Source organism: Aphis gossypii, chromosome 3 (genome assembly GCF_020184175.1).
Source record: "Aphis gossypii isolate Hap1 chromosome 3, ASM2018417v2, whole genome shotgun sequence".
Taxonomy (NCBI): domain Eukaryota; kingdom Metazoa; phylum Arthropoda; class Insecta; order Hemiptera; family Aphididae; genus Aphis; species Aphis gossypii.
Genome location: NC_065532.1, coordinates 5722394 through 5735905, shown reverse-complemented (window position 1 = coordinate 5735905; position 13512 = coordinate 5722394). Strand labels below are relative to the sequence as shown.

At 26.0% G+C, this 13512-nt stretch overlaps 1 protein-coding gene across 5 annotated transcripts in view; it reads left to right on the top strand.

The window, feature by feature from the left end:
* The window catches only part of LOC114120039 (endoribonuclease Dcr-1), a 29908-nt gene that overhangs the window by 14798 nt on the left and 1598 nt on the right, over window positions 1-13512 (top strand). For 2 of the 5 annotated variants that reach the window (XM_050204220.1, XM_050204217.1), the window contains exons 2-20: window positions 1643-1857; window positions 1925-2066; window positions 2139-2267; window positions 3295-4167; window positions 4242-4375; window positions 4457-4688; window positions 4767-4918; window positions 5403-5544; window positions 6103-6339; window positions 6411-6590; window positions 6687-6900; window positions 6963-7135; window positions 7192-7376; window positions 7432-7685; window positions 7747-9108; window positions 9168-9485; window positions 9543-9763; window positions 10122-10287; window positions 13338-13413. In XM_050204220.1, the coding sequence (XP_050060177.1) occupies window positions 1682-1857; window positions 1925-2066; window positions 2139-2267; window positions 3295-4167; window positions 4242-4375; window positions 4457-4688; window positions 4767-4918; window positions 5403-5544; window positions 6103-6339; window positions 6411-6590; window positions 6687-6900; window positions 6963-7135; window positions 7192-7376; window positions 7432-7685; window positions 7747-9108; window positions 9168-9485; window positions 9543-9763; window positions 10122-10287; window positions 13338-13413 (5366 nt within the window). In that variant the 5' untranslated portion in view covers window positions 1643-1681. Of the gene's footprint in view, window positions 1-122; window positions 454-1642; window positions 1858-1924; window positions 2067-2138; window positions 2268-3294; window positions 4168-4241; window positions 4376-4456; window positions 4689-4766; window positions 4919-5402; window positions 5545-6102; window positions 6340-6410; window positions 6591-6686; window positions 6901-6962; window positions 7136-7191; window positions 7377-7431; window positions 7686-7746; window positions 9109-9167; window positions 9486-9542; window positions 9764-10121; window positions 10288-13337; window positions 13414-13512 lie in introns of those variants that run through there. The other 3 variants (XM_050204219.1, XM_050204218.1, XM_050204216.1) reach the window with 3 other exon arrangements.

The following is a 13512-nucleotide window of genomic DNA, read 5'->3' as shown; positions in this document are numbered from 1 at the left end:
GAAATGCATTGTTTATATTACGATAATTCCCGCCAAAATATATTGATTGTTATTGTACTTTGTGATTGGTATATTATGGTACATGATAAAATTATATTCTGTTGTCGTATGATTTTATCTCAGTGAAATTAATAAATAAACAAAGTGCAAAACAGTCTATAAAACACTATTACTTACATATTATTTAAATTGTATTTCGAAATCCAATTCTTTCGAAGTCTACGTGCTCTACACTATACGGTCGTCATAAAAGTACGACATCACTTCAAATTGCAATGACTTTAGTTTTTAGAATTTAATGATCTTTTAAATAATAACAAATTAATAACTAATACTAATATTATATAAAATGATCTTAACTTAGTTTATATTTATTAACGAAGTTCATAATATTGTAGACATTGAATTTATTTGTATTCAGGAGAGATTTTATTCATCAGGTGCAATTTGTAGGTATAATAATTTGTTATTTAATTAAAAGAGAATTATTCATTTTTAATATCCTTAGTATTTTAAGTTAAAATTTGTCTATTTGAATTTATAAATTATAATTTTGATAAAATATAATTATAGATTGTTATTATATAAATATGTAAAAAGTAAATATACATATTTTTAATATCTATAACTTATAAGTCATGTATAGAAGTAGGTAGGTGTTAATTTATATAGTGTTATAGATGTTCTTATATTAATATAATTGTTATAAAATCATTTTATTATGGAATCAGTATTTTTCAAAAAATTAAAAATTTATTAACATATTATGAATGATTGTGAAATCAACAATTTTCAGTCCTCTTAATATTAAGTAGTATTATTATCTTAAAGAGAATTTAATTTTACTTACTTGACTTAAAATAAAGAGTTTGAGAACTGTACATTTTTTTTTTATTGACCCATAAATAGAGAATGTTGTAGCTAAACTGCAATTAATTTGAAGTGATATAATAATACAATATACTAACTGATAAATTAACTAATTTCAAATTGTTATTTAAAAGCTAAGTATACTTAATCTATTATGTATTTTATGCGTTATTTTCATAATTTGATGAGATAGGTGGATATTTTAAAATGGAAAATGGAGAACTATACTGAGTGCGCTGAGAGAGCGCAAGTCGCCGGCGACCAAATTTGGTTTTACTGCGCATCCCCAAACGTCACTCTGCCATAGGGAAACCAGTTTTGATAGCAGGGAGATACAGGAGGATGCGCAGAACTTGATAGCCGACTTGCACTCTTTTGGCGCACTCAGTAATAAGATTTTTTTACTAGTGCATTATGTAGTGACTCTACAATAATGTTATGCTAGTATTAATTAATGGTAATAAAGTAAATAATGAATTAGTACTTCGTAGAAGAAAAGAAAAGAAAAATTAGTGGAAATGTTTATTAAAGATTGTTTTGCTTAGCAATAAATAAAATTAGAGAAAATTGAAATGGCCATGCAAGTAGAGGAAGGAAAAAAATATAAAAATTAAATCTTAAAAGGAAAAAGAAAGAAGTCAAACTTTATATAATGGAGGTTATAAAGAGCTTCTTCAATATTGATCGTACACATGGAAAATATCACTAAATTATATATTGTACATATTTGTTATTCAAGGTTATTAAGTAGTTTATTTTGCTATTCATTTAGGAAGTTTTATAAATCAAGATACATTTTCAACTTAATTTAATGGCGTTAACATTTGGTGATAACATACATACTAAAACTTTCACTCCTCAAGAATACCTAGTTGAAGTTCTAAGTTCAGCTAAAAATAAAAATGTAATTATTTCATTAGGAGGTTTAACAAATAAAGTATTTGTTATTTTAAATCTCATTCGAGAACTTGCATTTAAAATTCACAGGTTAGTCAACAAAATCTAAAGTTTATAATAACAACAGTTAAATGATAAATTTGTTAATTTTCTATAGGAAATATGAAAAAAGAAAATGGACTTTATTAATTTTAGAAGAGACAGAAATTGATCAATACATGTTTTCTATCAGGCATTTGACTGATTTAAAACCGTTATTGATTAAATCAGTCAATGATTTGGATTTAATTAATTATGAAGTTTGTATTAATTATTATACTTTTTTATCTATTAAATTTTTTTTAATTTTTTAATTTGGGCTTTTCTTTCAGGTAATTGTTACTACTGAAAACCAGTGCTTAGAAATGTTTGAAAAAAAATATTTAGACTTTGACCAGTTGAATTTAGTTATATTCAATAACTGCCAGAAAATAACTGTGATAAATAGTACTTATTTTAAGGTATTTTTTTTTATAAATTATAAATTGTATAAATTATTTTGAATACATTGAAAATTCTACACAGCAGACATCAGTTATATAAAAAGAAAAAGTAAAAATAATAATAATTATTCGTTATAAACAGGTTTTATTACTAAAAGAATGTTGTGCTTTTATGTATTTAGTAACGATTATCAAGTATGTGTACTATTTCATTTGACCATGCTAATTTATCAATACTATAAATTTATGTGTAGAAAAATAACATAGAAATTAAAAAGAAACTGATGTTTGCATATTATTGTATAACATTATAAAAATGTCTCGGATATGAGTTTACTCTAATAAGTCGGGCATGGATATTGTTGCATTTTTTCAACTTTTCAATTTATTACTAAGTACATTTTAAATATGTGCCTTGTAAGTACGAACTAAAATCTAAAAGTTTTAAGAGCAGTTTTTTGTAATTTTTGCAATTTTATTAAATTTCCTCTTTTATATAATTATTTAGTTATAGTAAACCCTCTACTGTCGTATGATAGATAAGATTATATTTTAATACCGCCAGCCATAAGATCTAATAATGCGATTCTGTATAATAAAGATAATTAACCTAACCTAACCAAAGACCTAGCAGTAAGCGATTTAGCTTATTTAAATATTTTAAATATTTTATATATTTTAAACATCAACCAATATGGAACATTTTTAAGGAATAAGAACTTATTAGCTCCAAACCAAAGAGGGTTCGATTTCAAAAATTTAAAACAAACATTTGTAGTGTAATGCAATGATGTACAATACAGTTGTAAATTTGTAATTCATATATATTGGTAGAGTTTTAGATTATAACAGTAAATTTAAAACATTTATAATAAAATTTTGTTATATTTTAGTGCAATACTACAATCAATTTTACTAGTTATTTAGTACTACAACATCCATGTCCTACTAATAAGCCATCCATGATGATCTGTGATGTGCAGACTTAGATTTAAAAATATCTTTAAGTAGAGGTTTTACTTAAGTATAATTTTTTATTTTTTAGGTTTGTAATTTTATCAAGGCGAATAGCAAATGTAGAATCTTAGGAATTGTTCATCCATTATTTGAATTAGATTCTGATCCATTCTTCATTGAAGATCAATTGAAATTTATATCAAACAAATTGTTTTCATCAATTGAGACTGCCAGTGATATTGTTTCTATATTACGTCATTGTTGTAAACCTAAAGAAGTTTTCATTGAATGTGCTGTTCAAACGGAATATGTTATCAATTCTACGATAAAATCTATGGTGCAAAGTTTAACTGAATTTTTAAATGACCATAACTATGAGCCTGCTATCATATATAGTGACGATGAAGAATACGGTGAAGAATTAAAACAAATATCTCATCCTAAAAATGAACCTTTACAAATGATAGCTGATTTTTTGGATGTTTTAAAAACAATGGGTCCATATTGTGCAGATAAAGCTGCCTTGACACTTTTATACATGGTAGAAAAATTAAAAGTTAAAACAAAATATGAAAGACACTATATTTTATTGTGCATTGTTTCTACATTATTGATTCAAATTAGAGCAACATTTGATGATATTTTCTATAACTATAGTAATATTGATAAAATTCTTAAATTTAGTTCTCCTCGTGTATTACGAATTATTGATACTCTCAAACAATTTAAACCAAAATCTTTTAAACCAGATAATAACAATGTTGAAGTGTGTAATGATCAAAAAGATAAAAAAGATAGAACTACCAAATCTAAATCAGTAAGACGTAATTGGAAATTAGCTAGGAGATATGGAACTCATAGAAAACAAGGACGATCAAGAGATCAATATGAAGAAACTGTTTGTGCTATAGTTCTTGTAAAGAACAAAATGACAGCTTCTATTTTGTATTATTTATTCTTAGTAAGTACTTACATTTTATTAATAAAATTAACTTATCATATGACATATTTACAATAATCTTTTATCTTATTTAGGATTTAAAAAACAGTAATAAAGATGATTTTGGTTGGATCCAACCTCAATACACAGTAGACAAAGAAGCAGACCCAATTGCTGAACCTAAAGAATTTGAAATTGAACATAAAAAGCAAGAAGAAACTTTAAGAAGGTATTATTGTATACATTTTAAATAAAAAATTATTTTTCAATGTATCTGATTCATGACTTATTGTAATAATGATTGTTTCAGATTTCGTCAAAGAGAATGTAATGTACTTATTGGAACTAAAGTATTAGAAGCAGGAATCGATTTACCCCGATGTAATTTAGTAGTTAATTATAATATACCTCTTTCATACAAATCCTATTTAAGAACTAAAAGTAGGGCAAAAACATTAGATGCACATTATGTTTTAATGTTTGATGAAAATGTTACTTCAAATATTTTATCTTGTTTTAAACTTTATAAGGACATTAACAAGGTAAAAATTGACTTTAAATAATATTTTTACAGAAATATATTATCTTATCATAATACAATTTTAAATTATTTTTACCAGATGTTATTAAGTCATTGTACTTTAAAAGATATTAATATGGAAAAAGAAATCTATGCTGACAGGTATAATTGGTGTGTTACACCATTTAAGCCAGGCAAAAAGGAAGATTCAGCATTTGTGGATATGGCATCAGCCATTGGTCTTGTGAACAGGTTATAATTTATCATATTATATTATTCATAATATTATATTTGTGCTTATAACTTGTAATATAACTTATAAGTGTATTTAACTATTATTTGTACCTTACAGATTAACTCAAATTACATTTGATAATTGTGGAATCTGAATATATTACATTGCTTAAAATATTTATAAGTATATTAATATTTTATGACTTTTAAAAAATAATAATTCATTCATAACAAATTCATCTATTTAATATTTAAATACATCTTGGATGTAGGGATTGTTTTTAATATTTGGTGGATTTTATTTTAAAAATCACTTACTATGGTAGTGTAAACATTTTTTTTTTGCAATAGTCTAAAAACTCTTAGACATTTAAGAATACATTAATTGTAAGCAGGGAGTTACTATTTTAATAAATTATAATAATTATTTATATTATATATGCCAATGTTCTTGATATGATTAAATGTATTATTTGTATCTATAATATATTTATTATATTAGGTATTGTGCAAAACTACCCAGTGATACTTTTACCAAATTATCTCCAATTTGGAAGATACAATCAGTAATATATGAGAATAAACCAATGTTTGTCTGTAGTATTCGACTTCCAATTAATTCACCAATTAAACATGACATACATGTAAGTATTAATGTGTTACTTACATATTAGAGAGAATTAGCATGGCTTAAGTATTTGAGAAAGTCTTAAAAGCTTGTTGAAAGCAGTGATATGATAATTGACATTAAGTGAAGCATGGGCCTCAACTTAAATAATGATGTCTCCTCACAGCTTTAAAGTTGATTCTTGATATAATTAAAGTTAAAAAAAAGTAATTTTATAGTTGCTTAATTTTTTTTAAGTATGTAACTGTTATTAAGTAATCACTAAAGTAGATTTAAGTATGAACTTTGTGTTTGTAAAGTATTAACAGTCATGTCACTATTGCAGAGAAACGATGGATATTTTATAATTAGTTTTATGATTCTTAAATATATCATTAATACAATAGACCGTTACAGTTTGTTGTCTCTGCATTTTAATTGTTAAATCATAAGTATTTATTTTATTTTATTTAATACCTTTTGGTGAATTATTCATTAAGATTGATTAAAGCTAATGTTTTCATCATTGATTGATGTAATAAAATTATTATAGCTTTATTTTTTTTAAATAGATATTTTTAACTTTTTTTGAAAGGGTCATCCAATGCCATGTGAAATTTTAGCAAAAAGAATAGCTGCATTAGAAGTGTGTAGACAATTACATTCTCAAGGAGAACTAGATGATACCCTTCAACCTATTACAAAAGAATCATTCCATGCTTTGTTCAATGCTGATGAAGTACTGGCAGATGCTGAAGATTCCTTAATACCTTGGGACACTGAAGAGCCTAGACCAGGAACAAATAAACGCCGTCAATATTACTATAAAAGAGTATAATTAATATTTTTAATTTTCAACTTTGTTTTAAAATTATTTCTAAACAATTTTAAAATTGTTGTTAGATTGCTGAGGCACTGAATGATTGTAGACCAGTTGAAGGCAAGCCTTGTTATTTGTATGCTATATTATTAAATATGAATTGTCCTGTACCAGAAGAACAAAATACTAGAGGTCGAAGAATTCATCCACCTGAAGAATCTATTCATGGGTTTGGTATACTTACAACGAAACTTATTCCAAGTGTAAGTGAATATTTGTAATTAAAAGTGTAATATACATTTTATATTAATATTAAATTGTATTATAAGTCATAACTTAGAAATTGATTTATTATTTAGATTCCATCATTTCCGATATATACTCGATGTGGTGAAGTTTATGTGAGTTTAAAGCCAATTAAAACCAATATGTTGCTAACTCATCATCAATTGGATAATATAGCCATATTTTTAAATTATACATTTACCAATGTACTGCGTTTGCAAAAATGTCATGTGGCATTTGATCCTACTACTACTCACAATTGTTATTATATTGTACCAACTCTTAGAGGTTGTAAAAATTAAGCTATTGTTGATGGCGATAAAGTATATAAAATGTGTGATTTATTATAGATGCAAGTGGATTAATAGACATTGATTGGAATTTCTTAGATAATATGCATAAATGTAAAGATAATAAACTAAGTATTATAACTAATGAAGATAGGATAAATTTTCAACCTGATATTGAAGTATTAAAAGATGCTGTTGTTACACCTTGGTATAGAAATCAAGAACAGCCACAGGTATTATCAAATTAATATGAATTATTTAACGTTAATAATCTTATATTTCTGTTTAGTATTTCTATGTCGCAGAGATTTGTACACATCTAAATCCAAAGTCACCATTCCCTGGTTCTATAGAAAACTATAAAACATTTGAAGATTATTATAATCTTAAATATAATTTAAAAATACAAAATCTTGAACAACCTCTTTTAGACGTTGATCATACTTCAGCAAGATTAAATTTTCTTACACCGAGGTTTGCTAGTATATGTTAAATACTAAATCATTTTTTATATTGTTAACTTTTTCAGGTATATGAATCGTAAAGGTGTTATTTTACCTACAAGTAGTGATGCAACTAAAAGAGCCAAACGAGATAATTTAAGTCAAAAACAAATTCTTGTTCCAGAACTTTGTAATGTACATTTATTTCCAGCATCAATGTGGCGTAAAGCTGTTTCTTTACCATGCATATTGTATCGCATTAATGCTCTATTGTTAGCTGATGAAATTCGTACTATTGTTGCCAAGGATATATCTTTAGGATTGCTTAACTTAAGTTTTGGTATAGAAGTATAAAAATAATAGATATTTTCTTTGTATTAATTATTTTTTAAATTTCATAGATCACATTTGGGAGCCTTTAGATTTTGGTTGGACCATGAAAGATGTATTAATAAAAAGAAAAGAACAAAAAGAAAATAGTGTAATACAAATTGTTGAGCCAGTTGAAATTGTTAAACAAATTGTAGTCGAAGAAATAAATGAAGAAAAGATAGATAAATCAGATGACCCTAATTGGATGGATATAGGAACATGGTCTAATGACATGGCTGATTTTGCTATGTATAATAATGATAATACAACAAAAGTAAGGTATTCATCTCCAACTAGTTGGATGGTTCAAAGTGATAATGAATCAAGCACATTCAGTGATATTGATTCAGATGACGAAATTCAAGTTGATGGATTAAATTCTAATGGTTTACGAATAGAATTCAAAAACACTTATTTAGCTGAAGCTGTAGATGCAAATGATTCTAAAACAAATAAATTATTTTTTTTCAAAAACAATGAAACTTCTCATTCATGGATTTGGAATGATAATTGTCACTCTGTAGCTAATTATAATTCTGATCAAATAGATAAACAAATTATAAATTTATTTTATAAAAAAGATGATGAAATCATTATAAATCGAGAAGTAAAAAGTAGTACTAATATTGATAGCTCGTCTTTATTAAAATTACCATGGGAATTAAATTCAGACACTGGTTATGGACTTCCAGACATTAATATTTTATCAAATAATACTTCATTTGTGCCTAAAGATGAAAAATGTATTAAAAATGAAATACACATAAACAAAAAAACAATTGATAATATCAATAAAGTTCATGATATACAAAATGAAACATTTAGTTTTGACTTTCAGCCAGATTTAGACAATCATCCAGGGCCAAGTCCTAGTGTTATACTTCAAGCATTAACTATGTCAAATGCAAATGATGGAATTAATCTGGAACGCTTGGAAACGATCGGAGATTCGTTTTTAAAATATGCCATCACTGCTTACTTATACTGTACTCATGATAATGTTCATGAAGGAAAATTGAGCCATCTTAGATCAAAACAAGTCAGTAATTTGAATTTGTATCGTCTAGGTAAATTAAAAATGTTTGGTGAACGTATGATATCTACAAAATTTGAACCTCATGATAATTGGCTACCACCTTGTTACTTTGTCCCGCATAAATTAGAAAAAGCCCTCATTAATGCTAGTATACCAACCTCATTGTGGAATATGATAACACTTCCCACATTTAAAGATCCTACAGATAAAGAAATTGAAGAAGTTATCCAACAGTTCAAAGTTGGCTTCTCAAATGAGGATTTAGAAAGTACTCCTTTATTTGTGCCATACAACCTTGTTACTCAACATAGTATTCCTGATAAAAGTATTGCCGATTGTGTAGAAGCTTTAATTGGTACTGTAAATATACTGTAATTTATCAACAACTTTTTTCTAAAATATTTTCTTTTATAGGGGCATATTTGATATCTTGTGGAGCTCGTGGAGCATTATTATTTATGTCTTGGCTGGGAATAAAAGTATTACCTTCGCTAGACTGTTCAAAATTAGGTTACCTCAAACCGCCATCTTCTCCACTTCTACGTAATGTTCACAATCCTGAAGGTGAATTAACAAAGTTAATGGATGGATTTGAATCTTTTGAACAGCATTTAGGATATCATTTTCAAGATCGTAGTTATCTATTACAAGCAATGACTCATGCTTCTTATTATCCCAATCGTTTAACTGATTGTTACCAACGATTGGAGTTTTTGGGTGATGCAGTTTTGGGTAAATGAATAAAAATGTAATAATTGTTTATAATTCTAATTTGATTAAAAATTTTAGATTATTTAATCACGCGACATTTGTATGAGGACAAAAGACAACATTCACCTGGAGCTTTGACAGATCTTCGTTCAGCACTAGTCAATAACACAATTTTTGCATCTTTAGCTGTTAGAAATGGTTTTCATAAGTATTTCAAACATTTATCTCCGGGTTTATCTGAAGTTATTTGTAAATTTGTAACCATACAAGAAGAGAATGGTCATACTATTGATGAGGAGGTATCTAATTATTATTCAAACATATTTATTCAATTCATAAATTTTCAATTCTTTTTTTTTATATATCTTTAGGTAAAAGCTATGTTTATAAAAGGGTATATCTATATAGTTTGGTAAAATATTGTACTTTGAATAAATTATTTGAAGGTTAAATTACATAGAACTTTTTAAATAGTATTTGCAGTTTAATTATTAAGACCGACATTTTTATAAATACTAGATCTTCACTTTAAATTACTTTTTGTATTTTGTTAAAGAATTAATGTTGAATTTGCTTAATTTTGAGTGCTAAATATGGATTTTCAAACATCGTTATACATATATTATATCAATTTTAAACCTTTAAAACATTTTTTAGTTTTATTTCTTGGGAGAAGACGATTGTGAAGAAGCTGAAGATGTTGAGGTCCCAAAAGCCCTTGGTGACGTTTTTGAATCGGTTGCAGGAGCTATTTATTTGGATAGTAATATGTCATTAGATACAGTATGGAAAGTTTATCATAAAATAATGGAAAATGAAATGGGTAAGATTACATAATATTATAAGTACTTCTATAATATAATTATTTTAAAATATTTACCTTCAATCACATACATTTGTTTATAACAGTTTGAATGTGTTAGTATTTTTTTAATAAATTTGTATACATAAAGTTAGTTTAGTTGTAAAAAGCATAGTACTATAAAGTATTCCAAAAAGTAGGTTTATAAAATAATACAAAAGAAACATTTTATAAAACTGATTCTCTACATACTAAGTTATTTCATCAAACTGCTAAAAAATTGAATTTGTGATGTCATTACTTACAAATGTTAAAAAGTATACACTTTAAACATACTTTGAGTAATAAATACTTATTAGCTATCAAGTTTTTAATGTTTTTATTATCTACCATTTAATTTGTTTTAAATGTATTAGTTATGAAATCAATTGCTACTATAATAACTAATAATTTGATTATATTTTTATTGTATTTTATATTTTAGATTCTGAACGAAGTGATGAATGTATTGATTTTACAATGATGTATGTTTTTTTTTGTGTCTGTCGACAACATTTGGAGCAGTAAAAATGCTTCGATTTTTGACTTCAGCCCCTCTTTGAAAAGGAAATTGAATCTAGTTGGTACTTTGGGGGGTTAAAAGTTTTTCAATATTTTCAATATTTTTGAAATGAATCGGGAAAAACAGGATTTTTTACACAAAACCAGTTTACGTCAAAATCGAATTTTTTATTTTGCTATAACTCAAAAACTTATCGATGTAAATACTTGAAATTTTCATCAAATGTTTATATTAGCGCTCTCCGTACACAGTTAAATTTTCAAAGAATTTTAAGTTTTTTTTGAACTATTTATAGACAATTGAAATTTTCAATTTTTCTAAGTATTTTTTTTTTAAAATAACGATAAAAATTTTTTGACTGACCAGAAAATCTTGAAAATTTAATACAAGGTTTCTTATAAGTTGTTCTTAAAGTGATAAAAAAAAATCCGAAATCGTTAGTCAAAATTTTTTTTTATAAGTGCTTAAAGTTCGAATTTATACGAAATATGTCAAAATTGCGAAAATTTGCAAGTAATTTTGTGGTTAGAAAATCGTAAGAATTTTTTTCTTTTAAAACTAAGTTTTGAAAATTTGGTACAAGGTTCTCCATAAATTTTCCTTCAAATATTTGTAAAAAAAACTCTACCGGATTCAGACAAAAAATTTTTATGAGTGTTTGAAATTTAAACTTTTACAAAACCGCGTTAAATAACGGTTTAGCCTCAAACGATTTTTGATATTTGTTGTTATTAAAATAGTATAAGTCGTAAATACTTAAAAATTTTACCAGTTATTTAGATTTTCATTTTCCTTACATGATTTAATTTTCAAAATATTTTGAGTTTTTTTGAGCTATTTATAGACAACTGAAATTTTCAATTTTTCTGAAAAATTTTTTTTGAAGTGTCGATAAAATTTTTTTGGCCCTATCAAAATACTTGAAAATTGTATACGAAGTTCCTCATATGTTATTCTTATAGTGATAAAAAATTTATAAGAATACATTGGCACATTTTTTTTTTATTAGCATTTGAAGTTCAAATTTTAACGAAAATTCGTCAAAATTATGAATATTTGAAAATTATTTTGTAGGTATAATTCATAAAAATGTTTGTATAGGTAGCTAAGAGTTGAAAATGTAATACAAGATTTTTCATAAGTTTAGCTTACAATAATTATAAAAGAACTTAAATTTTGGTGTATTCAGGCCATTAAAACATAAACCACCTTTTTCCCCAACCACTGGAAATTATATCCGAGGCTGACAAATCATCTTCGTTCAGAATCGTTTTTCGTATACAATGATAGCTATCATTGAATTCAAATTTAACCTACCCTAGTCCGAGGTCAACCCCACCCCCTTAATGTACAGCAAAACGGTACCCACTTGCCCGCTTTGTCGAACTAATCTAGTCGAAAATAATGCTCCAATTTCAAACTATGGAGGTGGTTTCCGATGTAAAAGTGAATATCCTTGGTGCATCATAGAAGTAAAAAGTTAACATTTTCCAACAGTTTTCAAAAAAATCGAGAAAAACAAAAAAAAAATGACGGAAAAACAGCAATTTTTACGCAAAACCAGTTTTCGACCAAATCGATTTTTTTTTTATGATTGTAATTCAAAAACTAATCACTGAAAATACTTGAAATTTTCACCAAATGTTAATGTCAGTGGTATCTGTATATAGTTAAATTTTCAAAAATTTTTGACTTTTTTTGAGTTATTTATAGACCACTGAAATTTTCGATTTTTTTGAGAAATTTTTTTTAAAGGGTCGATAAAAAATTTTTGTATGACCAAAAAGTTTTGAAAATTTAATACAAGGTTCCTTATGAGTTGTTTTTATTGTAGCTAAAAAAAATGAAAAATCGTTAGTCACAATTTTTTTTTATAAGCGTTTATAGTTCAAATTTTTACGAAATCTATCGAAAATGCGAAAATTTGCAAGTAATTTTGAAGTTGAAAAATCATAAAATTTTTTGTGTTCATAACTAAGAATTAAAATTATAACACTAAGTTTTCCATAAGTTTTCCTTCAAGTAGCTATAGAGAAAACTCATAACATCATTATAGGAAAAATTTTATGTGCGTTTGAATTTTAAATTTTTACGAAATAGCTTAACGACAACAATTTATCCCAAACGATTTTAAATATTTGTTATTATTCAAAATGTATAAGTCGTAGATACTTGAAAATTTAACCAGTTATTTAAATTGGCATTTTCTTTACATGATTTAATTTTCAAAATATTTTGAGTTTTTTTGAGCTATTTATTTATTTATTTAAACATAAACCACCTTTTTCCCCAACCACTGGAAATTATATCCGAGGCTGACCGCTGACAAATCATCTTCGTTCAGAATCGTTTTTCGTATACAATGATACCTATCATTGCATTCAAATTTAACCTACCCTAGTCCGAGGTCAACCCCGCCCCCTAATGTACAGTAGAACGGTACCCACTTGCCCACTTTTTTTATATTTTTACTACTATAAATAAATACTTGAACATATTTATGTTATAGAGCAATTTAGTAAAAATGTACCAAAATCTCCTATCAGAGAACTTCTAGAATTAGAACCAGAAACTGCTAAATTTAGGTAAGTAACATTTAAAAATTGTCTATTTATGGGAACAGGTGATTAGTTTGTTATTTACAATACATATATTATGCCTAATTTTAACCATTCTTTTCAATC